At 47.1% G+C, this 25691-nt stretch overlaps 1 protein-coding gene across 11 annotated transcripts in view; it reads left to right on the top strand.

Annotated features, from left to right (window-relative positions):
- The window catches only part of ERI3 (ERI1 exoribonuclease family member 3), a 128523-nt gene that overhangs the window by 48415 nt on the left and 54417 nt on the right, over window positions 1-25691 (top strand). For all 11 annotated transcript variants that reach the window (XM_036892831.2, XM_036892826.2, XM_036892819.2 and 8 more), the window contains one exon: window positions 20606-20678. In XM_036892831.2, coding sequence (XP_036748726.1) covers window positions 20606-20678 — 73 coding nt within the window. The remainder of the gene's footprint in view (window positions 1-20605; window positions 20679-25691) is intronic.

Below are 25691 nucleotides of genomic sequence, written 5' to 3'. Positions count from 1 at the left end.
TTTTCTTTATGGCCCATGGCTTTGTGATATGGTGGGAATGCTCTTTCTCCTCTCCTTTGTTTGCAGTGAGTGGCAGAACCTCGGAATGTTCTCTGACATGCTAGGCTGCTGGTGTCTGGTCTGGTGTTGGTGGAGGTTTGGACAGTTTTGTTCCTTTTGATATGGGGGCAAGGTTAGCCATGGGGGATAATTGGGAGCTGTCTGAGAACCTCCTTGCCAAGCTACAAATGAATGAATTCTCAGATCTGTTTTAGGGAAACCACTGCCAATATCACTTCAGACACCTTTATCCTGTAGTTTGTTTGGGAGCACGTGGGGCATCTCATAGTGTCACTAAGCTCATGGAAGCCTTGCCCCTTTGCCCATGGGTGTCCACTTGGTTCCAGCACTGAGTTGCATCACCTTTGATTAGTAGCCTGCTGGGAGAAGGGGCTTGAGTCAGAACTCGCTAGGAGTCCTGGCTTATCTCATTTCCGGAACTTCAAGCGCCTGGGCTCCCCTCCTCAACTAATTAAGTTTGCATGTGTTTAGACACATTGCCAAATAGGGCTTAGCAAAGCGGAACTGAGCTACATCTCTTTCTGAGTAGGGAAGGAAGGGCATATGAATACTTCTGCACGAGGGCCAGGAAGAAGCATGGATGACATGGACTGAGTGTGTGTACAGATGTCAGGCATCCTGCCCTGTCCCTCAGAGGGACACAACAGGCTTCCAAAGCAACTTTTTGATTGGCTGGCAAGGGCAGGAGAGGGAGTACCTTTTAGCTCTCGTGAATTGGGCATTCTAAAAGGGCTGAGGATAGGGAGAAGATAAGCTCTGATGTATGATTTTTCTCCCAAGCATAAGCAAAACTGAACATCAAGTTTAGTTGGATTTGCAGGTGGTGCTTATAGGGCTGTGTGCTGTTTTCTGCCAGCCTGAACCTACCTTGCTCTTAGGTTAACAACTATCTGTATGGCTAACAATGAAGGGTGGCCTTCTTTCTGTGAGAAGTACATTGGAAATGTGGACAACTAAAGGCCCATGTTTTCCTTTTTGTCTGGAAGACCCCAGTCTTGTGATCCCCATGAAGTGGCACCAGGGGCAAGTGGTGGGGAAGAATCTCCCCACCCTAGATGTGGGGTTCAGCCTAATGGGTCACTATAGTGAGGTGATGGCTGACAGCATGTTTTCCTGTCAGACTACCGCCTACCATTTCCCTAGTGCTGGGTGGCCTGAGGTCTGAAGTGCACCATGGCAGAAAATACCTGGATCTTGTCTAGACAGCTGATATGGGAAAATTACCATGCTGTGGCCTCCTTCTCGGATGTAGGGAGTGGCAGTATCTCCTTCAGAAAGCAGGAGAGCCTTCCGACTGCCATGGTCAGTCCTGTAGCTCTGAGGCCAGTGGAGGAGCTTCCTGGCCATGAAGAGGCTCTTGCTGGGCAAGACTGGCTCAGTGTTGGGCCTGGCTCACAGTGCACACAAAGTGTGCATGTTGGGTGGGGAGCATGTTTTGGAGGTTGTATAGGAATTCTGGGCCTTCGAGCTGCAGCCTAAGCCCAGAGAGAACAAGAACCAGACCTTTTGCCCTCCCTTCGGCTTCCCTAGAGCATTCTCGTCAGCAGAGGTACATCGGGTTAGCCCCAAGAAGGCAGCTTGAGTTGATGGGGTCATGTTTCAGCTGCAGCTAATCCAAGTCACTCGATATAAATCTCTCCCTGCTGCCTCTCCCCTCCCTCCCATCCCCAACGCACAGACAGGGAAATGAATCCTGGCCCTCGCCCTGAATACATCATGGCAGGCCTGCCTCTAATGAGAGAGGGCCATTCATTGTGGGGTGAAGCTCCCTGCAGAGCCTGGGATGCCATTAATTAAAGAAGAGCCACCTGAAGCCAGTCGTGCGGGGCGGCCTGCCGTGCTCAGAGGAGTGGTGGTGGGGTGGCCTCGTTAGCTGGACAGCTCCTTGGGCCGAGAATTCTAAGTCTTAGGAGCAGTGAGGGGTACCCCGCCTCCTCCTGAGAGTGCACATGCCCACGTGTGTCTGGGGTCAGCTGATCACAAACACATGAGAGCTCCCTCCTGCACACATCCAGGGGCCTGGGACGGGTGGTAAAGGTGCTCCTGATTGTGGGCTTGTGGCATTGTCCATTTCCTTTGGGCCAGTCCTACGGCAGGAGCAGGTTTCTGTGGAGCATGAGCAAGCTCCTGGTTTCCCCACCAGCGCTCTCTTCTCACGCTTCATGTGGTTATCGGACTACAGGTCAACAGGCAGCCCAGCCTGCCTCCTTCCCTCAGAGCCTGTGTTTGGGGAAGTTGGTCTGCTCTGGAAGGACTTTGGATCTAGAGGGGCCAAGGGAGGGAAGCTCTGTTGTCTGGTCACCAAGCACACCCCCTCCCCAGCAGACAGTGCCTCTTAGGCTCTACTTTCTGGGCACTTCTAGGATGAATGGTGGGACTCCAATGTTGGCTTCATTTCCTCACCCTTGGGAAGGTGTCAGAGGGTCTAAAGCACTTTAGTGGTGATTAGAACACTGGAATGGAAGTTTTGCTCAGTTAAAACCCTGATAAAAATGAAGATATTTGTGTAGTAACCGATCAGGCTTTGTGATGTTTATGATGTTGGGAGCTTCATGCTTTGCCTGCTACAGAGCTGCTGACTGGATGGTTCTTTACTGCTTAATTGGTCCTGTGGCAAGTATTGCTGCCTGGTGCTGGCCCCCCAGACTGAAGTATTGAGCTCCCCATGACCATCTGTGAGGGTCTTATTGCTTCCTTCTTGTCAGCAGGAAGGGCTGTTGGTCCTGAGATCTTTGCCATACTGCAGAATTGGGGTAGCCTCAGTCGGTCTCTGTCCCGCTTGTCAGGAAGACAAATTGGCTCTATGTCAGGCTCTTCAGGGCAGTCTCTGGAAATCTGGCCCTATGCTCTGTGGCAGAATCTGATAGGCTGCTTCAGAGAGCCTCAGAACTAGCTGGGGGCATGGCTTGACTATAGACTGTATCTCTGCTTTCCTAGAGCTTGCCTTGTAAGAAAGAGGCTGCATGGAGTCTCCTGCCAGGTCGTGACCACTGTGGAGCCTAGGACTCAGGTTGCACTCCATTGTGTTTTAAATATTTTTGGACCTTCTCTGGACTTGGCCATTTGTTTGGGCCCCTCTGTCTTCTGGCAGATAGAGTGAAGGGTGGAGAGTGTGTCCCCTGAACTCCAAGGAAAAGAAGCCACTGTTGCTTCTGGAAAATATTTTCCTTTGTGTGAGATATATATATATTTTAAAGATCTTTTTGTAACCCTTGAGATCCAACTCTTTTTAAAAAAAATCTTTTTAGATATTGAGATATGACATAGGTACAGTAGGATCTATAAGGTATACAGATGTGAAACATATAGCTTGATATGTTTTTATGCAAGTATGCACCTGTGTGACCACCACCCAGATCAAGATAAAGAACCTTTTCATCATCCTGGAAAGTTCCCTCGTGCCCCTTCCCAATCAGTAATGCCCTCCCCCTGTCAGGTAACCACTTTTACTTTTTGCTCATTTTACCTATTCTTGACCTTCATATAAATAGAATCATACAAGATGTACTCTTTTATTGTCTGACTTATTTTGCTCAACATAATATATGATGGATTCATCATCCAGGTTGTATGTATTCGCAGTCCAGCCTTTTTATGGCTGTGTAGTATTCATCATGTCTCCGTACTGCCATTTATCTGTTCTCCTTTTGTTGGACTGTACGCCTTCTTTAGTCTGTCCGTACATATTTGTCGAGTATGTGAATGTTCAGTCTGATACGAGAATTCCCCTGTGAGCTTGTCCTGATCACCCTCATCCCTTAAAACCTAATTCCAGTTGTTAGACATGTGGTCCAGTGGACATGGACATAGTCCAGTTGGACATAGGCCTTGTACTATTCTAAGTATTGAGGATATAGCAGTGAACAAAGAAATAAAACTTCCAGGACAACTTGCCTTCATTGAGTTTACAGTCCTGTGCAGGCAGCCAGCACTGCCCTCTGGCTTTTGGACCACGATGCCAGAAGAATCTTAGTCTTGTCTAGACTCCTCCATAGTGTGGGATTCCGCAGGAGGGGGGTGCAGCAGCTCTTGCCGCCTTGACAGAACCTCTCTAGGGCTTGCAGGCTTTCATCGTCATTTGCTATTGCTGTTGCTTGGCAGTGAAAGGGTTTCTCAATACTGGTGCTTCCCTTCCACTATCCAGGAGTCTGATTCCCTCTGTGAGAGGAAAGAATTAATCTTCAACTTCCCATGCCTGTAAGGTGAGTGACCTCTGTTTTGTCAGCGCTTGCCAGTCTGTCCTCTAATTCCCAGCCAGAGTAATGGAGACATTACTTTGTGATAAAACAAACCACCACTTCTCCTAGTGCAGATGCTGTACCAATCCAGCCACTGGGAACGACAGGGCAGCTCTGTGGGGATCTCCTCATAGGTGCACAGGCGGCTGGAGGTTCCTGGGGCGTTGGCACCTGAGCAGCTTTGGTCCTGAGCTGTGGTTGGCAGATTTGAGGTGGGAAGATGCCTTGCCATCAGATTCTCCCTAACCACCATCCATGCCAGTAGGGTGGCTGCTTCAGTTTGGTCTGAAATAGGTTTCTTTTGTCAGGCTCCCAAGAGAACATGAGAGGCTTGTGAACACCCCGGTGAGGAAGAGTCAGGAAGCAAGGGTCTTGAAAGATGAAGGCCAGGATCTCAAGGCTGCCGCTGGCATAGTGGCCCATGCCTGAATGATCTGTGGACTCTGGAGGCTTAGCTCTGTAAGGCTTTGGGAAGGGCGGCTGTGAGTGGGTGGGATAAATATGCAGTGTCCCTGGCTAAAGGGTGACATGACTCAGACTTGATAGTTCTGTAAACTGTTTCTTCCAAAGCCTGCGAGGATGTTGGTTGGGGAAGAAAGCCAGGCAGCCCAAAGAATCCCGGGAGCCTGACAGGCCTTTTTCTCTGCGATCCTTTCTTGTAGGCAGCCCGAGGCAGCCTGTCTCTTTGTTAACAGAGTGACAGCAATGTGACACCATGGAAATAATTACTAACAAATCACGGTGCTGACTGCAAACAGCTCTCTGTCTTCAGAGGCATGTCAGGGTGCATTAGAGCAGGACTGGAGGAGCAGCACATGTGGGGGCTGAGGCGTAGCCCGCACTCCGACACTCTCCTCTTCTTCCCCCACCCTGACCCTTTTCTGCTGCATCTGACTTTCCTGCTCATGGCTTTTCCCCACTAGGTCAGCTAAGAGACCAGCTAGATAAGTGGCGTGTGGCTATTTCCGCTTCCTCTGGGCAGGTAGCTAGGACTCCCCATATTTGCCAAGGAACACCTAAGTGACTGAGATCCAGGAGTTTCTCGATTATAGGGCCCCCAAAAGGTGGGAGGAGGCTCCGTTTTCGATTTACTCTGCCAATTGGGACCGCTTCACCTGCTAGTGGTTTTGGGGATGGAGAGTATTTGCCCCATCTGGACCCAGAATGTGGGAAGACCCAGAATGTGGGAGAAGCCCTGCATCAGTGTTGGCTCAGCTCCCTTCCCCCACCGCCCTGGTTTCTTCTTCAGTTGCCATAGTCAATTTTTGGTAAGTTGACTTTGTCCATTCCCCCTTGGTTAGCAGAGTGATGGCTCTGACTGTCAGGGCTGTAAATAATGTTCCTGGTGTGTGGCTGGAGGCAGCTGTGTGGGGTGGGGAGAGGAGTGAAGGAGGAGCAGCACTCTCTGGCTCCCTCTCGCCCCCTCCCCTCTCATACAATATTTATCCAGGGATGGGAGTCAGATGCAGTGACCTCAGGGGTCACCCAGTTAAATAGCTTCTGAACCTCCCTGCATTCTAATTGCTGCAGTTGTCCTTTGCTCTGGAGACTTCTCCTCCCCATTGTCTGCTGAGGCACACACTAATGGCTCTCTTCCCTGGCCCTGCTGAGAGACACATGGGGTTGGGGGGTGGGAGACAGGGCTCATTGCTACCTTCCTTTCCCCAGGGATAAGGGAATCTAGGCCCTAATAACAAGTGGCTTTAGCTAGGAGGACCACAATCCCCTGTCTCCCCCCAGCCCCTCCCAAAGCTAGCTGGACAAGGAGGCCCAGGCAGTGAGCTTAGTTGATGGGGCCTATGGGCTTTCCCCATTTCTAGTCCCATGAGCAGAACTATGAGACTAGTGACTCCTCTACAAGGGAACAGACCCCTGAGAATTCATTTGATGAGCATCAGACTGTTCCCATGGCCCCACATTCAGGGTTTGGAAACTTCTAACGAGTGATGTTTTCTGTTAGAATATGCTACATTTTGCCCTAAGATTGGCTAGATGCAAAAGTCCCCCGGAGGTTGAGTTAAATGATTGATGATGATGGCTACTGTGCTCCATCTGGTGATATATAAGAGTGGCATGTGCCACGTGTCGTCACTAGGACCTTCTTATAAATGTCATTCCCTCCGCTGCAGCTCTTCTCTTCTAAGGAATACTGTTGGAAACTGCCATTGAAGGCACCAGCCACTGTGTATCATGGAAGTACTGGCATTCCAGCCCTAGTTGAGAGCTGCTCCAGGCCTGTTAGTACTGAGCTGGGCCTATAGGACTGCCAGGTGATCAGGACAGAAAGATCAGCACATGCATGACTAATCACAGGCTAAGCAAGGTAGAGTATGGGAGCACTACAAAGAAGATACAAAACAAATGCCATGCGAACCCAGAGGAGCACAGTAGGGAGACCAAAACTACCACAGTAGGGTAGTTTTTTAGTAGGAAAAAATTTTTAACAACATATTAAAGAAAGCCAGATATTGCGAAATATATATTAACTTGAGCTGCTCTGGTTGAAGTGGGGGCAAGTCCCTGCCCATTATTCTTCCTCCTTCCCTAGTCCACAAAGTAGTCTGATAGCCCTCCTAGAACCCTAGAGCTCCATGGAGCACAGTTTAAAAACCACTGGCCTGTTCTAATGCCCACCCAGAAGTGTGACTGTGCAGGCCAAGTGCTTACATGTTTTGAAGGAGTCAGGGGAGCTGGGCTCAGGGCAGAGGGGATCCTCAGCTAGGGCATAAGGGGAACAGCCACCGCTGTGTCCTTGAGTGAGGTAGAAAGGTCAGACTGCATCCCAGATTCCAAATGCTTGCAGGATGCCTCTCTGCAGAGCCTCCAGAGGGCATTGTAGGCCACACAAAGGCAGCTCAGGCAAAGGGTCACCTGGCCACAGGCTAGGTGGAGACTGTAGTGGGAGATAAGTGAGGTATCTTGGAGACAGCTCACACTGCTAAGGAGCTCCTGATTTCTCTGGCCAAAAAGAGAATAGCTCATCACTAGGACACAGACCAGAGTGCTCTGGAACCCTGTCACCTGCTCATCCTCTACCTACCCCACTCCTGCTGCCTGTTGGGACCTCTGTCATTCCATTGGGGTAGAGAGCCCTGGCCAGGTCCTAGTAGCAGCTCCAACATTTCCCTCTGTCACAACAGGTGGGGCACTGTGCCCTTTCCCTGGAAGGATTTCCCAGGGAGGGACTCTGGAGAGGCACTTGTCTTATTGCTTCACTAGAGAGGGTCTAGAGAGATAGGTGTTATTTGATTTCCTAGAATATTTGTGGCCCTGGGAAGGTGCCTGTTAGACTGTTCCACAGGGGGTTTGTTGCACTTGTGTGTTTCATGTGGTCATTTATGATGGAGAAATGGGAGTAGAGAGAGTTGACAGTGGGCCAAAAGGCAGTGGAGCAGGGAAGCACTATATACATATACTGTGCCTCTTGGAGGCTTGTAGCAATTGCTTGGCAGTGTGGACTTGAGGTTGATTTTCTCTGGGAGGAGTGGCAGCCTGGCCTGTGGGGCATCCCTCTGCACCTGCCTTGTCCTGGTTTCTGTTGGGGACCCTGCAGAGCAGCATGTCTGGGAACACTTCCAGCTATGCCACCAGACCCAGACGCAGGTGACGGCCTTTCGTCTGTACCATAGGGAAACCCAGAGGAAATTAAATGTCATTTGCCCCCTGCACAGCAGGTTGATGCCAGATCAGACACTGCTGATCAGAGCTGAGCAGAGGGCACCCGAGGGATGGCTTATGCCTGTAACCATGCCCTCTGAGCTGTGGAGACTCCCAGGTAATGGCCTGGCTCACTCTCAGGGCTTTCTCTGTCAGGCTGGGTTCACCCTGGCTTGGAGCCCAGCCCTGGACTACATGGCAGCTGTGGCCCAGGCCAGAGGTGTGTGTGTATCAGTGGGAAGGAAGGGAGGAAGGGGAAGGGCAGGGCCTGGCCATAGAGGACACACAGTGGGATGATCAGCCCTTCCTCAGAGAAGCTGCATGGTATTGTGGAAAGAGTATACGGCCCTTAGAATTAAAAGAGACCTGAGTTTGAGTTCTGGCTGCACTACTTACTAGTTGTAGGATCTTAAGAAAGTCTCATCATCTCTCTCAACCACTCATAATTCCTTATCTGCAAAATGGAGATTATAATAAACTCTGGCTCCTGACATCTGTGGGGAGTAGCCTCCTACTGGAACTGGTACCAGAGTTTCCTCCTCTCCCCTCCCCTACATCTGAAAGGAGAGTGTGGAGCCCCTTACCCATGGGGCCTCACTGTGAAGTGAATTGGCTGAAGTTGATGGGAAGAGGGGAGTGTAGTGAGTCTGGCCAGGAAGGCACAGCTCGGAATCTCTGCCTGCTGAGGCCTTTCCTTCTGGTCTTGGTCCTCTCAACGAGGCATCCCAAGGCCTTTATGAGATGAGCATGTGTAATGGCGATCCCCTCCTAATTGCAGGGCTCAGCTGGCTCCTCCAGCCTCACACCTGCACTCCCCTTTCTGTTTGGGAGGACCTCAGGGCTTGTCCCAACCTCTCCCATGCCTCGCAGTCCTAGTGGCAGGCCGTAGTTCTCGACTCTACAGCGATGTTTATTAACAGGGCTTTGGGAAAAGATGTTTTAATACTGTGAGAGTTCTCCCTAGAAAACTCCCCACCCCCATCTCATCCCCCATCTGAAGCATGGCTGCTGGTGAAATTCATTAGTGTTCCCTGACAGGCAGTGGCGGCAGAGGCGCTTGCTGTCTGCCTCCCGCTCGCTCGCTCTCATGCTCCTGCTTCACGCACACTGATATTTAAAGCTGATGGGCTGCTTACAGACTTCTTGTGCCATGACAAGTTTGGGGAGGAGGGTGGGGGAGGAAGAGACAGACAAGGAGCCAGCTGTCATGCTGGTATTTCAAATAGTACTCTCTCCTGACCCTTTGCAGGCCCCAGCAAGTGTATCATCTTTCTGAAGCCTGTGGTTGGAATTGTAACCTGCAGCTGTCCCAGAGGATGGGGGCAAGTGTGGGGGCAAAGTGGGCTGAGAAGTCGGCAGTGCATTTTCCTAAGGCTGTGGGCAGGCAGAGAAGAATGGAGGGCCAGAGTGTGAGTGTGTGTGTGTATGTGCAGGCACGTGAGTGAGTGAGCAAAACGGATTGAAGCTAAGTCTTTGTAAGTTCCCCCAACATTGCCCTCCCATCACCAGAAACGAGGTGGCCCTTTCTCAGTAGGCTCTTCTGGAGTGACCATTTTATTTCATGCTGTGCTTATCTTCTGGGTGGTCCTGCAAGATCACTGAGTATAGGAATCAGTTTTGATTGGTCACTACCCCTTGAGGGTCACGGGTCTCAGCGATTCCCATAAATATGTGGTGGCAGTTGAAGTAGAAAGTTCTCCTATTTTGTATCTAGACCAGGGCCTTGGCTTCTGTTCCCTCCTATTTGCATGCTGAATCTTCTGATTTGGAAACTGAGTCCCAGTGTGGAATTCATTTTGCAACTGTAGAGTGGTTCTGGGACTTTCCCTGTCATCCTCAGTAAGGCTTTCTCCAGTAGCCTTTTCCTGACTAAGGCACTGTCTTCTCAACTCAGGTTGCCTGGAAGCATCTCCAGAGGCTGTTACAGGTTTGGTGTCCACTGACCTTATAGTCAGAATCCCTTCTCTGAGTACTTATTTACACAATGTTTCCCTTGGCTGCCTCCTATAACCTTTAGTGGGCATGGAGGTACTGTAACTTGCCCAAGGACACATGGTTACTCAACCAAGTTGTTTCTTAGTGTGGCAGAGCTCTGTGCTGGGTGGGAGCTGTACTGCACTCTTCCCCTGACCCCACCCCCAATTAGGGGACCTTCTAGCCCCAGGGTCTGCAGTGGGGGAAGCCACTGGAAGCCACCTGGCCCCTCTACCCCCTGCGCTTTCAGCCTTGTTAGTGCTATCAGCACTGGCTCTCCTTTTCAGCACAGCTGTGTGTGTGTCTGGGGGCAGACAGGTGCTACTGATAGAAACACCATGGACATCTCTTGGTGGAGGGATGGTGGAGCAGAATGCCTTTTCTGTCTCTAGACTGAAGAGGTTTCTTGAACTGTCTAGGATCATCTTTAGCATGATTACCCTTTACTATGTAAGCCCGACTCCCTGCCTTTCCCCCACCCTGCACTCTATCCTATAGGCTTCTAGAGGAGTTGCTGGCATGGGGATAGTATTTTGGGCAGCACCTTTCTCTCCTTTCCTGTTCTTGCTGATCCCTGTATTGGCTGGATGCAGTGGGTGCTCAGCCCACCAGGGTGGCCTGGGCTGTGTCCTCTGCCATGGTGTGCCTCATAGGTGAGATGGAAACTAACTGACTTTGATAAATAGGAGGCTTGAACATTAATTTTTTATACATCAGCAGCAGCCAAGTGAGTGAATTCAATTACGAGTCTTTCTCTTTACCCAACTCCCTGCAATGTGGTGGTTCAGAGCAGAGACTAAGGAACCTGTTGAAATAAGAAACCCCTATTTCCTGACTTGACCCCCTCACTAATTCGGGTTAAATTGCTGTGCTATTGCAGTGGTGACACATTGTGCCTGCCTATGTTTGTACAAGAGAATGCAGTGGGGGAGGAAGGACCAATTTGCGCAGAGATAAAGGTGTCGTGGCAGATAACTAACGTCCCAGCCTCGTGTCGTTCTCATTGTAGCTCAATTTGCTCTGTGTGGAAGGCCAGACTTCGCGTCTTTATTCCTTCCCTCCCCTTGCTCATATTTTACCTTGATGCCACAGTGTAATGATGCCCTGCATAGTGGGGGAGGAGATAGGCACCTTTGGCTGACAGCCCTTTCTGATAACCAAACTCCAGCCCATCTATCAACAGCTCCTCTCCTCAATTTGAGGAAAAGTGATTGTGAGAGGCGGGCTGTTTGTCACCTAGGGTCTGTTTATCTCCTGTGGTTGGGGGAACGGAAAGAGGAGAGACAAAGAGCTGTGTCCCCAGCTAAGTGCTGCCTCGGCCAGGTGGCCTGCCCGTGTTGGATGCAGACTCACATCATGCTGACTGTGGAGGCTTTGACTAGGTAAGTCTCCCAGGCTAGGACCCAGAGGGGGTGGGACTTGGAAAGAAGCCTAGGAAATGTGGCAGTTCTGAGATGCCGGACAGCCAGGGACAGCATTCTGCAGGAATGTTTGTATCAGAGCAACAAGTGTAGAGACCCTGCATGGAAACAAGCCCCACCCACCCCTCATAGAGGTCCCTTGGCAGGAACTTCCATCTAGCTGCTAGGCTGAGTCTGCTGGCCTACTTCTTCCCCAGGCTGGGCCTTTCATGCCTCCACCGGCAAGCTGTGACAAAAGAAGACAGAGCCTTTCTCCCTGCTTTTCACTTTTGTTCTTCAACATTCCCCTCTTTCCATATATCAGATGGGTCAAAATAGTTTGCTTTTGTAGGTGAGCAATATGTGCATATCCTAGAGCTTTTGAATACCAGGACTCAAAGCCTACATTACTGCAGTATTTAGGTCCCACACCCTTTCCAGAGAGGTAGAAAGAGGTCAAATGTGGCCCCAGATTCAACTGACCTCTTCCTCTTTAAGAGCCTGTATCTGCCAAAAGTGAGTAGCATGCATCTCCCTGATTTGAGGTTGTCCCTAAGCCTTGGAGAGAGAGAAGTGCAGAAGGAATAGTGTTTGTAACCTTTTTCCAGCTCTGGTGTCTGCTCTGGTTAGTTCTGGCTGTTGGTATCTGCCAGTCTATCTGTCAGACCTCCATGGATGCTGCTGGCCACCTCTACTTTAGCCTAGAAGTTCTAGCAGAGCCCTCCAGCTCTGCTTCACCTAATCTTCAAAGCTGGGCTTCGGCTCACAATGGCTTCATCCTGCCCATACCCATTAGTGAGGGTGGCGTTCCCTTAATGAGCTAGTCCCCTGCCTTGGCTGGCGCCGGCTACTCACACCTGTTTGCCATCAGGGCTGTCTGGGCCCAGCTCCAGGGCTGGGCTGCAGGTGGTGGGGCTGGATGAGGGGTGGGTGTAGAAGGCTGGGCTCCTTTCACTTTGTGTTGTTCACTTGCTGGCGGGTGGGAGGGTGGTTTCTTATACCCCTGTTCCTCCCATACTGCTCTCTTCTTTCTAAGTGGGGGAGGGCTCTCTGCTTTCTTTTTCATTAAGGGAACTTGGGGAGTACCCCATCTTCCCCCTGAATGGAGTATAGAGGAGCCAATCTGATGTCTTTGGGTGCGGTTTGATGTTCTTTTATCATGACCCTAGGGAGTTACTGTGATAAGAGTAAGGCCACATGATAAATGCCAAAGGCGGAGCCTCTCTCTGGCCCTGTGCCCACAGTATTTGGAAAGTTATCATATCCCTTGGTTTAAAGTCCATAGGAGGGACTGGGGGGCCCTAACTTAAAGGGGGGCCTCTTGCATGTGAAGCTGAAGGAAGTTTTGATTTGATTGAAAAAAAATCTCATTCCTTTTTATGGCCTGGACATAATTGGCTCTTTTCTATTGGCCATCAGTGATGTCATTCTGACCCTCATAAAGAAGGGGAAATCACACCTGTGGACTCGGTGCATAAAATTTCATTGGGCAACAGTAATAAGCATGGCCAGATGATGTTTGGGCAGTTGAGGAGCTCTGTGCCCAGTGATTCCAGCTGCATGGAGACCTGGGTACCATAAACCTGCCTGCACGTTCATGCCTGCAGGCTAGTCCAGGGCCCACTGCCAGTAGCTCTTTCTTGGGATCAGTATCTGGTAGGAACTCACAGCATTCAGACCTTTGTGCTAGGGGGACTTTTATCCTTTTTCTTTACAAATTGGTGGAATCATGTACCCACTTGCAGCCACTGACCCTAGCCTTAGGCTCCTAAGAACCACAGACTCAGGTGTGACCTTGAGCAGTGATCACCATACTACCTGCCTCTCTAAGACTCTAGATCCTGCCATCTCAGGGACTGTAAAAGAGCTCTGAGTGCATCTACATGACTGATAGCTTATGCAGCTAGAAGACCTAGATCCCGTTTCTAGTTCTGCCCTTGACTTTTTGTATGATCAAATAAATCCTTTTTCTTCTCAGTTTCCTCTTTTATGTAGGGGATGACAACTACTCTAACCTGCCTTCTTCCCAGGGTTTCTCTTGGTGCTCTCTAAACTGGGATAGGTTTTCTGTGATAGAAATGTGTAACTCTCTTCCCGTGAGGCACTTGGAAGTTCAGGTTCTGGCACTTGGCTTTCTGTCTCTTGAGGAGATGGGCCTGAGCCCTGCTACATCTGCACTGCTTGTGTCTTGGAATCACAGGGCTGGGACCACCCACAGGCTGGAGGACTGAGCAGCCTGAATACCTCTGAGTCGCAAACTGCATGTGTACCTGCAAATGACTAGAGCCTGAGTGAGAATTATAGTCCCCTACCTCTCTGCTTCAGTCACCCACAGGTAGAGACAGCACTCAGGATTGCTGCTGAGCCGTATCTGAAGCTGGATATGCAGCCCAGCAATCTGTCTGGTCTACCCTTGAAGGGGCCCCTCTGGTGTAGGTCCTTCTCCAAGTAGAGCAGCCAGGATCCTGCTGAGCTATACCCTTCCCACCAGGATAGAAATGTCTACAGCTGACATCTACCTTTGTAATCCTGCTGAAGAGGGAGCCCCTTCCTTCCCCAGAGCTGGCCGCAGCCAGAAGGACTCCTGGCCTGTGCCAACTAAAAGAATCACAGGGCACTGGGATCAACTAAGAGAGAATATGGTAGGTGAGTGACCCAGGATTCCTGCCTTTTGCTGGCCTGTACCCCTGACCTATTCCTTTGCAGATTCTGCTGCCCTCTTCGCTCTCAGGCCTTCATATAATTGTTTAAAAATAGCTGAGCTCAGGCAGAAGATCAAATCAGAGAGAGTCAAGCATGAGAAGGACTCCATGCACCATGACTGGCTGGATGGTGGAGAAGGCCACCTGAGAAAGAATGTCCAGTCATGTTGACCAGGGATTGGGGATTCACAACTAAAGAATTGGCCCTCAAAGAATTGGCCCACCCACATTGTGGGAGGAAGTCTACTTTAACTGGGTCTGCTGATTCAAATGTTAATTTCAGCCAAAGTACTCTCACAGACACATCCAGAAATAAGCCTCAATCTGAGTTCCCCTGACTCTGTCAAGTTGACACAGAAAATTAGCAATCACATGTATGTAATTTTTTTGTAAAAAAGGAAACTAGGTTATTCCCCAACATGCAAAGAACTTGGAAGTCATCACTCTCGTCCCACAACAAGAAAAAGCGCTAGACAAACTGAAAATCAACAGCTCGTCGTAGATAGCCCAGAGAATTGAGGTCAGAGGAAAACTGAAACTCTAAAAATTAGAGAGATGGGAATCACAGCTTACTTGGAACTGAACCCGCTGAAATTGCTGAAAAGAAGCTGCTGGGGACACTTAAAAGGTAACTGAGAAATTACTAGAAGCTGCTGGAATAGCTTCAGAGCTTAAATCTCCTGGAGGCCCAGACTTGTTGGGGGGGACCCCACATTGTTGTGAGTTTTACCACCAGGAGCCTGAGCAGGTTCTCATTGTGAAGATGCAGAAAAATCCGACTGACACTACCAACTTCAAGAATTGCTATATACATATAGTAATTAAAACTGTGTGCAGTTGTTGAAAATGCAAATAGATCAATGGAACAAAATCAGAAATAGAGCTATGTAAATGCAGCCAACTGATCTTTGTCAAAGGTGCAAACGCAATTTAATGGAGAAAGTACAGTGATAATCTTTACAACATACAGTGCTGGAACAACGACATCTACCTGTGGGGGGAAAAAAGTGAACCTACACAGGGGACCTTATACTTTCTGCAAAATGGACCATAAACCTAAATGGAGTTGTAAAACGGTAAAACCTCTGGAAGATAACATAAGAGAAAATCTGAATGACTTTGGGTGTTGTGTGGGCTTTTTAGATACAATACCAATGAACAATCCATGAAAGGAAAGAATTGGTAAGTTGGACTTCATTAAAATTAAAAACTTCTTCTCTGTGAAGACACTGCTAAGCTAACTAAAGACAAGCCACAGACTGGGAGGAAATCTTTGCAAAGTGCATATCTGATGAAGGACTGGTATCCAAAATACACAGTCAACACTTAAAATGTAACCGTAAGAAAACAAACAACCCTATTAAACAATAGAGAAAAGATCTAAATAGACACCTGAGCAAAAAAGACACAGGTGGTAAATAAGCCTCTGAAAGATGCTAAAACTCATTTGTTATTAAGGCATTGAGAATCAAAACAACGACACACCACTACACACCTACTGAAACACAGAAAACCCACAACACTAACAGCAAATGCTACCAAGGAGTGGCTCCATGGAACTCTCATATATTGGTGATGGGAACCCAAACTGGTACAGCCACTTTGGAAGGCAGTGGGGCAGTTTCCTACAAAGCTAAACATATTCTCACAGTGCACCCAGCAATCACAGCTCCAGGTATTTACCCAAAGGAGATGAACATGTATGTTCACACAAAACCTGTAGGTGAGTGGTTGAAGCAAATTTATTTATGACTGTCAAAAAGTCTAAGCAATCCTGAGAAGGAAAAATAAAGTTGGGGGGATCTTGCTTCCCAACTTCAAGCTCTACTACAAAGCTACAATGATCAAGACAATTTGGTAGTGCACAAGAACAGAGCCACAGATCAGTGTAACAGAATAAAGACTCCAGATATTAACCCAAACATATATGGTCAATTAATATACGATAAAGGAGCCATGGACATACAATGGGGAGATGACAGCCTCTTCAACAGTTGGTGTTGGCAAAACTGGACAGCTACATGTAAGAGAATGAAACTGGATCGTTGTCTAACCCCATACACAAAAATAAATTCAAAATGGATCCAAGACCTAAATGTAAGTCATGAAACCATAAAACTTAGAAAAAAACATAGGCAAAAATCTCTTGGACATAAACATGAGTGGCTTCTTCATGAACATATCTCCCCAGGCAAGGGAAACAAAAGCAAAAATGAACAAGTGGGACTATATCAAGCTGAAAAGCTTTTGTACAGCAAAGGACACCATCAATAGAAAAAAAAGGCATCCAACAGTATCAGAGAATATATTTATAAATGACAGATCCGATAAAGGGTTGACATCCAAAATATATAAAGAGCTCATGCACCTCAACAAACAAAAAGCAAATAATCCAATTAAAAAATGGGCAGAGGAGCTGAATAGACAGTTCTCCAAAGAAGAAATTCAGATGGCCAACAGGCACATGAAAAGATGCTCCACATTGCTAGTCATCAGAGAAATGCAAATTAAAACCACAATGAGATACCATCTCACACCAATAAGGATCACCACCATCCAAAAGACAAACAACAACAAATGTTGGCAATGTTGTAGAGAAAGGGGAATCCTCCTACACTGCTGGTGGGAATGTAAATTAGTTCAACCATTGTGGAAAGCAGTATGGAGGTTTCTCAAAAAGCTCAAAATAGTAATACCATTTGACCCAGGAATTCCACTTCTAGGAATTTACCCTAAGAATGCAATAGCCCAGTTTGAAAAAGACATATGCACCCCTGTGTTTATCACAGCACTACTTACAAGAGCCAAAAAATGGAAGCAACATAAGTGTCCATCAGTAGATGAATGGATAAAGAAGAGGTGGTACATACACACAATGGAATATTATTCAGCCATAAGAAGAAAACAGATCCTACCGTTTGCAACAACATGGATAGAGCTAGAGGGTATTATGCTCAGTGAAATAAGCCAGGTGGAGAAAGACAAGCACCAAATAATTTCACTAATATGTGGAGTGTAAGAACAAAGAAAAAACTAAAGGAACAAAACAGCAACAGAATCACAGAACCCAAGAATGGACTAACAGTTATCAAAGGGAAAGGGACTGGGGAGGATAGGAGGGAAGGGAGGGATAAGGGGGGAGAAAAAAGAAAGGGGGCATTATGATTAGCATGTATAATGGGGGGACATGGGGAGGGCTGTGCAACACAGAGAAGACAAGTAGTGATTCTATAGCATCTTACTATGCTGATGGACAGTGACTAATGGGGTTTGTGGGGGGTACTTGGTGATGGGGGGAGTCTAGTAAACATAATGTTCCTAATGTAATTGTAGATTAATGATACCAAAAAAAAAAAGTCTAAGTAACCAAGATGTCCTACCCTAAATGACTGAAGAACCAAACTGTGGCACATCTGTACAATGGAATAGTGTTCAGTGATAAAATGAAATGAGCTCCTGAGCCATAAAAGACAAGGAGGAACTTTAAATGTAATAATGTCAGGTCAGTTAAATATATAAAGAAGTCAGTCTGATAAGTCTACATACTGTGTGATTCCACTATAGCACCTTCTGGAAAAGACAAAACTATAGAGGCAGTAAAAAGATCAGTGTTTGCCATGAGTTTACTAGGAGGAAAGGAGGGATGAATTGGTGAAGCTCCAGAACTTCCAGGGCAGTAAACTATTCTGTATGACATTGTAGTGGTGGATCTGTGACATGAACCATTTGTCAAAGCCTATGGAACTGTATGACACAGAGAATAAACTCTAATGTAAGCCAGGGATAGATAGATAAATAAATAATAAAAATAGCTGAGCTCAAGTTAAGCATCTTCACAAATATCAGCAATAATGAATATGCAAGAAAAATTGAAGGAAATAAGAAAATTATCCAAGCATTACAGTTCTGCTTCTTAAGGCAACTACATTGTAGCTCCTAAAGCTACCTTTAGTCCTTTGACTTTGCCTAATTTCCTTATATTCTTGGTCCTTGGTTCCCTCATGGGGACATTTTACCTGGATACCCCTTCCTCATGTTGGCCTTAGCCAGAATTTCCCTTCCAGGAAATTGACTGGCTATGGCTAATGTCACTGCGCCACCTGGATGTTTGAGAGGAACCTTCCCTTCAGATAAGATTCTCTCAGGTCTTAGAAAAGTAAGTCCTTATATAATACTGCCTGAAGCATGGGGATCGATTTGGTATTAGTGCCTGTCAAATAACTGAAAAGTAATGAAGGGAAGGCTGGACTGCCCTGGAACTTGCTGGGTAGAACCAGCTATGTCAACTGGGATCTTATTGCCAAACTTCCAAAAAAGAAGTTTGTGCTTGCGGTCTTCGCTTTCTTATCTCATACTACTCCTCAACACATTGCGTGCTGCTTTCTGCCCCTGCCAGCCCACTGATACCGAATTCATTGGGTATTTCTCAGCTGGCATCTTGACCATTCTATGGCATTTGATACTAAAGACTTATTTTAAAATAAAAAATCAATTACTTATATTCCAGAAAGGGGAAGTTTGCTTTCACTTCCACAGTTTAGGTTGACCATAGGTGATGTAAACTGGGGTCAAAAGACCATGTATGACCTTGGTTATCTGATACCCTGAAAAAGGTCCAGGGATGGGGTGGGTTGGGTGAATCCTGACTTGCGGTACCTTATCTCCTGTGGAATCTTGAAGGAGCTGAGGGTATGTGACCTAGAGAAGGGAAAGCTTCCTGGGCCCTTAGATCTTGGAAGTGTTCTGCAAGGAAGAGATGGAAGTCTCATTCTCTAGTTTGTAAAGATATACCTCAGACTCAGGGTGGAAGTTACAAGGAGATGGATTTTAGCTTAGTATTAAGGAAAGATGTTCTAAGAATTAAAGGAGTCCAAAATTAGATGTGGCTGTTGTAGGATGTAGTGAGTTTGTTGTGTGTGGTAGTGGTCTTACAGGGGTGACCTGGTTTCTTTTTAGCTCAATAAAACTTACAAGACATTAGCCTGGGCTCTCTGCTCATTTCACTCCATACTCCTCCCAGATGAACTTATCTACTCTCATAACTTTAATTTTACTTAAGTTACATTAACGGTTCAGCAGTTTATATCTCCTGTCCAGACCTCTGTTAAAAACTGGATATCCAGCTCCCTTTTAGATATCTTCCCGCTGCCAGCTGTCTCCTAGGCACTTCACTCTCGGCAGGTATTGAGTGCCTCCCATATGTCAGGCATATATCTAAACTTGCATTTCCAAATTCCTCCCATATACCAGGGGTGAGGCAGTGGGAGTAGTCCACCCTTGTTTGGGCAGAGAATCTAAAAACAATAATAAAATGGACTAAATGCCAGTCTGCTCTGGGCATCAAATACATTCTCTGTCCCCATGCTTCCATCTTTGTATCTGTCTCAGTAGCGTGAAGCTGGCCAAGTCACAAACCTTTGAATTAGGTTCTACACTTTCTCTCAGTGGGCCCCACACCCCATTTGGTCACCAAAGCCTCCTTTGCATCTCTTGTATCTATTCCTTGCTTGTTATCTCTTCGGCTGTGTAGTCTTCTGGCTACTACCCAGCTCTTTTAGTCCTATTGTTTTGTTGCCTCCAGACCAGTCTTTGTAAATCATAGCTCTTCAGAAGCTCTCTATTGCCTATGCCAAGCTCTTCTCTTAGCAAGAAAATTCTGATTGTTCCTAGCTGATATTTCTAGTATCATCTTCTGTCCTTTCATGTACCCCACAGCTCCAAATTAAGACAGTTTTGTCTATTTCTTGTATTGTCCATTCCATTGAACAAACTGTGAGCCCCTTAGGGGCAGGAATTCAGTCTTACTTTTTGAGTTAAGAGTGCCTGACTTACTAAACATCAGTAAATGTTTGGTTGAATGAATTTGGGTGGGTACAACATCATAGCTAGAGGGGAAAACAGTTTATAAATTGTAATTTAAAGAAAAGGCAAAAACAAACTCTTGGTTTAAATCTTGCCCTCTTCTTATCTTCTCCAGCGTCTCTTCTCTATCTGCAGAAAACCTGTTCTGGAGACTTAAATGTGAGCTGAAGCCCCTGAGCAGCTATATCTAAATCATGTGCTCTTTCTCTCTTTCTGTCTTATATCTCTGCCTCTCTGCTGTAACAAAAGAACAATAAACTGATTCACTGGAAAGAATGTAGGCTTTGGGATGAGATGGACCTGGGTTCAGTTCTTGGCCCTATCATTTTTTAGCTGTGGAACCTTAGGTAACCCATCTGAATCTCATTTTCTCATCTGTAAAATCTAGGCAGCAGTACCCACTTCACAGCATTGCTTTGAAGAATAATGTGAAAATGTAAGTAAGATACTTAGCATGTTGCAGGCCATCAGAAAATAGTAGCTGCTGATAGTATTTTGAATAGCATCTCCAGGTTCTCACATTTGGCTCTGAGGGCTGGGTCTAGAGTCCAGTGTCCAGGAGGTAGGGTGCCTTTCTTGGGTGGGGTGGGACCCATGGCCAATGGGTGAGCCTTCGAGTCTATTTGCCCTGTGGACAGTGCTGGATTTCCTCGCCTGACCTCATACATGGGACATGGGTGTGCCCAACTCTTCTCTCTTCCATTTCTTCCAGGCTCCCGGGCCAGTGCCAGTGCTTGGGCTTGCCAGTGGCGGATTACTTCAAGCAGTGGATTAATCTGAAAAAGGTACTGTGTCTGAGCCCGCTTGGTGCTTCCTCCGGTTCTCCTGTGCCCTTGCTTTCTTCCTTCATCTCTGTTCTTTTCTTTTTGTTGCTGTCACCTCCTTCCTTTTCTTTTTGTTCTTCTCTTTTCTCAACATCCCTCCTTCCACAGGAAGATTGTGGTTGTTTCTGGGAGAGGGGAGCTGCTTGTGGACCAGGCTGCTGGGTGGAGTATGACACTACTCTACTTGATGTCACCCAGATGTACAAAGAAGTGCCAACTAAGGGGGTTTTCCAGATTCTTGCTCTGAGCTGAATCTCCTGGCTGAGCTGCATTGCCTCAGGAGAGAAGTGGCACTAGCTGAGCCTCTGGGGAAGTATCCTCTCTGATGTGATCATCAGTCTGTCTCCTCTGACCCTCCTGATACCCTGGCATCTCCCTCTGGTTGTCAAGTGGTGTTGGTTCAGGCCGGCTTTGGTCCTGCCTAGACTCAGCAGAGCTTTGCTCATGTGAGAAGAACCATGGGAACTTGAGCTCAGTTCCCTCTGAGCATGAGGGAGGACACTGGCACTAACACAGCACTAAGAACCTGGGGGGTGGGGGCCAAGGCTGTGGGCTAGGAGCCACCCTGTGGCTCGGAAAGTGGGCCCTGGCAGAGAATGAGTCACCCAGAAAACTCTTCTTTCCTAGTCTATAGGTAAGCAGAAGAAAGGAGGTGTAGGAATAGACTCCCCAGATCCCTGCTCTGCGAACGTTGCTCCAGGAGTCCCAGTCCACTAGGGAGACTCACTCCCATAAATCCTTCTGATGTAAGGGCAACAGCCCTAGAGCAGCCTCAGAAACCCCATGCCGCCACTCAGCTCAGTGGCTCTCAGGAAGCTCAGAGAAGGGAGAACGCACCATGGGTCAGAGTAGTGGCTCCCAGGGGGCTCAGAGAAGAGAGGTCATTGGAGAGTCAGTGTGGGTGTCGTGAAGATTTGGGTCTTGAACTGTGCATTCAAGGGAGGTGGGATGTGGATCTGAGGAGAAATCTTTCTAAGCAGGGGGAGCAGCAGGCTCCTTGTGTGTGTGTGGGCTGGAGCTAATTGAGCATGCAGAGGAACAGTGGGAGAGAGTGACCTTGGACTTTGTTCCATAGGTCTTGGGGCAACATTTGTGAACTTCTTTGCTTTCTTGTATGCAGTTCCTTTGTGCTCTGGCTTATTTGTACTTTGATCTCTACCCTCGTGCCTGCTGATCTGTGGACCTGAGCAATGGTGTTTACTACCTCCTATCTTTGGCTGAGAAGGCGAGGCTCTTTCCTACCTTAGCGCCTTGGCCTGTGGCTTTACCCCTGTCTGAAGTGCCCCCCAGTCATCTTCATTAGGCATATTACCACTCCTTGAAGGTTCAGCTCAGGTGTCACCTCTGCCAAGAAGCTCAGGGGTCAATCTCTGACCTTGAGGCTCCTTGACATTAGATGTTAGTGACCTCAGAGTGCTGGAACTGAGTCTGTGTGTTCCGTTGCAGACATGTCCCTCTGGAACATAGAGACTGAGTCTGTTTCCTCTCTGTGTCCTCTCTGTGGCCAGATCAGGGCGAGGTACAAAGTATGTGCTCAGTGAGTAATAACTTGCTGGCTGATTCATCTTTGATAGTTGGCTCCATAAAGGCCCTTGCACATGGGGCTTGGCAAGGCTGTGTGGTGTGGTTCAACCTGCGCTGCTAGAAGACGGCATACAAGCTGTCAGAGTGCATCTGAGGCTGCTTACAGGCCTTGGCAAATGCAATGTGATGGCCTGGCCAGGCGAGGCAGGCGCTGACCATGAACAATTGCTCTGTAAAGTTCACTTGACTTTTGGTGTGTGGATAGCTCCCTGCCTCTAGGTTCCTTGGCAAAAAGGCAGGAAAACAGCTGACCCATGTGATAACATTGTCACTCAAGGCTACCTTGGTGCTGCTGGGGGTTGGAGGCAAGCTACTCAGAGCCTGTTCAGCTTGGTTCTCTGCCAGTCTGTACTGAGGCAGAGACGGGGGAAATGGTTACATGGGGAAACAGAGGATTCTCTTTCCAGGTAGCCTTGTGATTGCCTCTTGGGAGGTAAACTGAATAGGTCTAACCCTCTAACCACATCATGTTCCAGCTGTATTTGAGGGCCCAGCAGGAGAAATGATTTAATTCTGGACTTTAGTCCATTCCTTGCCAGCAGCCCTTCAAGACAGGGAGGCTGTAGGGCCCTGGAGGCCCAGGGGCATGGCAATCTTTCGGACCTTTTTACTGCATGACTCAATGCAAACCACACAAAGATTCCTACTCCCTTCAAAGATTAACACTAAAAGCAAAGCCAGAGAGGTCATTGCCAAGGTCGTGGGAGTGTTATGCAGAAGTCTTACTCCATGCCTTCTTTCCCCACGTGTGACCCAGAGCCTCTCTTTTTATGGGATTCTCTCCTGCCCTCGATCTTACTTTATCCTCCCCCCTTCCCTTTCTTCTCTCCTTCTCAACTACCCTAGCAGAGCTTTACCTTATGAAAAAAGTGGGGAAGTTCCTGGTCTGCCTGGCCACCTAGACCTGCCTAGTGAGTGAGCAACTGGGGCTTAATTCGCCATCCCCATTTCCTAAGGCCTCTAGTCTGAGAAGAGGCAAAATGTTGTCTTTCACCTGCCCTCTCCTGTCCAGAAATGGTGTGGGAAGAGCAACTTTTCAATGGCCAGGTTTCCACGTCTCCCACCTCCACCTACTTCCCCTGTAGCAGAGTGGAGCTAGCCAATGTTTGCTGACATTTGGAGTGTTATTGAATGATCTTACACTCTAATTGAGCTATCAGCTTAGAGAGGACTTGGGGTCCCGCTCCTAGCTCCCTTCAGGAAGTCAGAGCTGTCACTGAGAGGCCAGAAGAATACACACACACACATATAAATATATACATGTATGTTCATATGAATGGATATACCCAACTGGGCATACCCAAAATTGTATGTATGTATCCATACATGCATACATGTGTAAATGGTCAAGAAATACATATTCACATAGTCATCTGCAGAAATACATGGAAATATACACAGACATGAATGTGTTTATAAATACATATTCATAAAGTGTAAAGACTCATGCACATATGTAACATACACATCTTCATAAATAAATATTCTTGAGTGCCTTCTGTGTTCCAGGTATATGCTAGGCCCTGGAGTGATAACAGAAAAAATGGATATTAAGTAATTTCAACTGGATTCACTAAAAAGTTCGGAGTTATGGGATCATTTCATAAGTGGACCTCACTTAGTGGGGTGGGGTCAGAGAATGGTTCCCTGAAAAAGGGTGTCTAAACTGAGATCTGAAGTTTGAGTAGGAATTGGCTAAGCATGTGGCAAGGCTCTGAGGTGAGAAGAAGCCTGGAAGCTTCATGGAACTAGAATGCAAGTTCCATGAAAGCAGAGAATTGTTGTCTCTTTTGTTCACTGTTCATCACTTCGAGTAATTCCTGGCACATGGTAGATATTTAATCATTATTCGTTGAATGAATGACTGCCTGAAGCATAGTGAGTGTGGGGAATAGAGGAAAGTGGCACGAGATGAAACTGGAGAGGAGGCAGGAGTTTGTAAATTTTAGAGTTTGAGCTTTAGTGAAACGGGAAGCTCTTGAAGGGTATTGCACATAGGAGACAAATCATCCAATATGCACTTTGAAAAAGCTCTCTGTGGCTGCAGTGTAGAGAGAGCTAAGAGTAGAGATAGGGAACCAGTACAGGTTTTCTTAATGGAGCTGCAGTTAACATATTGGGTGGGATAAATCACTGTGTGGGCAACATTGCTGAATTTGTAGTATCCCTGGCTCCTGTTCATTGAATGTCAATAGCATCCTTCTCCAGGTCAACCAAAAGCATACCCTCCCTGCCCCCATACACATACATCTCCAGTGGCCCAGAAGGGTGGGAGTGGGGGAGGTACTATCATGGTTGAGAATCACAGAATTAGACCATTGCTCTAGTCCAGGAGAACCCGATAATTACTGAGATTAAACCAACAGTAGTGGAAATGTAGAGATATGGACTTATTCTAGAGTGTTAATTGGTACAGTCTGTTCTGCTGTAATGCAACATAGACCTTCCTAAAAATCACACTATGGAAAGTTGTAATAACAAGTTGCAATAAAAATAGGGTTAGGGCTCAATATTCAAAAAACTTCAATGACATAGAAAAGATAGGAATATAATAAAAATGGTCACATAATTTTACACATGGTAAACAGTCAAGAAATACATAAGCACCACAGTGACTATGGCAGTCTATCTTGAAAAAAAAAACCCTGAAATTTGCTTGTGGAAATAGGTATGAGAAGGGTTGCAGCTTATGAGTTACTGTGAACTGGTGGAAGGAGAGTTCTCCGAACTCGGATGGCAGGATGTAACCAGGTGGATGTGGCTTAGAACACATGAGGTGGTCTAAATAGCTGGTGTATGTTTGAGGTGTACATTTTCTGTATTCTTACATGGCCCTATTCTGCTGGGTATTGGTTCCTGTGTTTCTCTAGTATTGCTTATGGACAAATTTGCATGTAAACAAGTGCAAAATTTGCATTACGCTAAATTGTTCTCTAAAACATCAATTGTATTGGAACAGATTTGCTGTTTCAAAACGAGTGTTAGAGCTGAATTGACTATACAACAGACAGGAAATGGTGATTGATTGGCTGTGAGGGTTGAGGATGAAGGAAGAGACCATAGTGACTCCAAGGTTTATGATTTGAACAACTTGGTAAATTGGAATGAATTTATTAAGATAATGAAAGAAGAAGTGTGAAGTCTGAAAAGAAGATGAATTCAATGTGGGTCATGTGGAGTTTAGATGCCTCTGTGACTTTCTTGTGAAAGCTGTTGAGGAAGTAGTTGAATATATGTCTTGGGCTCAGGGGTAAGGACTAGATAAGAGATACAGATTTGAGGGAGTTATTGGTGTGTGAGTGATAATTGAAGCCATGGGAGTGGAGTGTACAGGATGAGAAAAAAAGAGAACCTAAGACAGATCCCGGAGAAATGCCAACATTTAATTGA

Source organism: Manis pentadactyla, chromosome 4 (assembly GCF_030020395.1).
Source record: "Manis pentadactyla isolate mManPen7 chromosome 4, mManPen7.hap1, whole genome shotgun sequence".
NCBI lineage: Eukaryota > Metazoa > Chordata > Mammalia > Pholidota > Manidae > Manis > Manis pentadactyla.
This window is presented reverse-complemented; position numbering and strand designations above follow the sequence as displayed.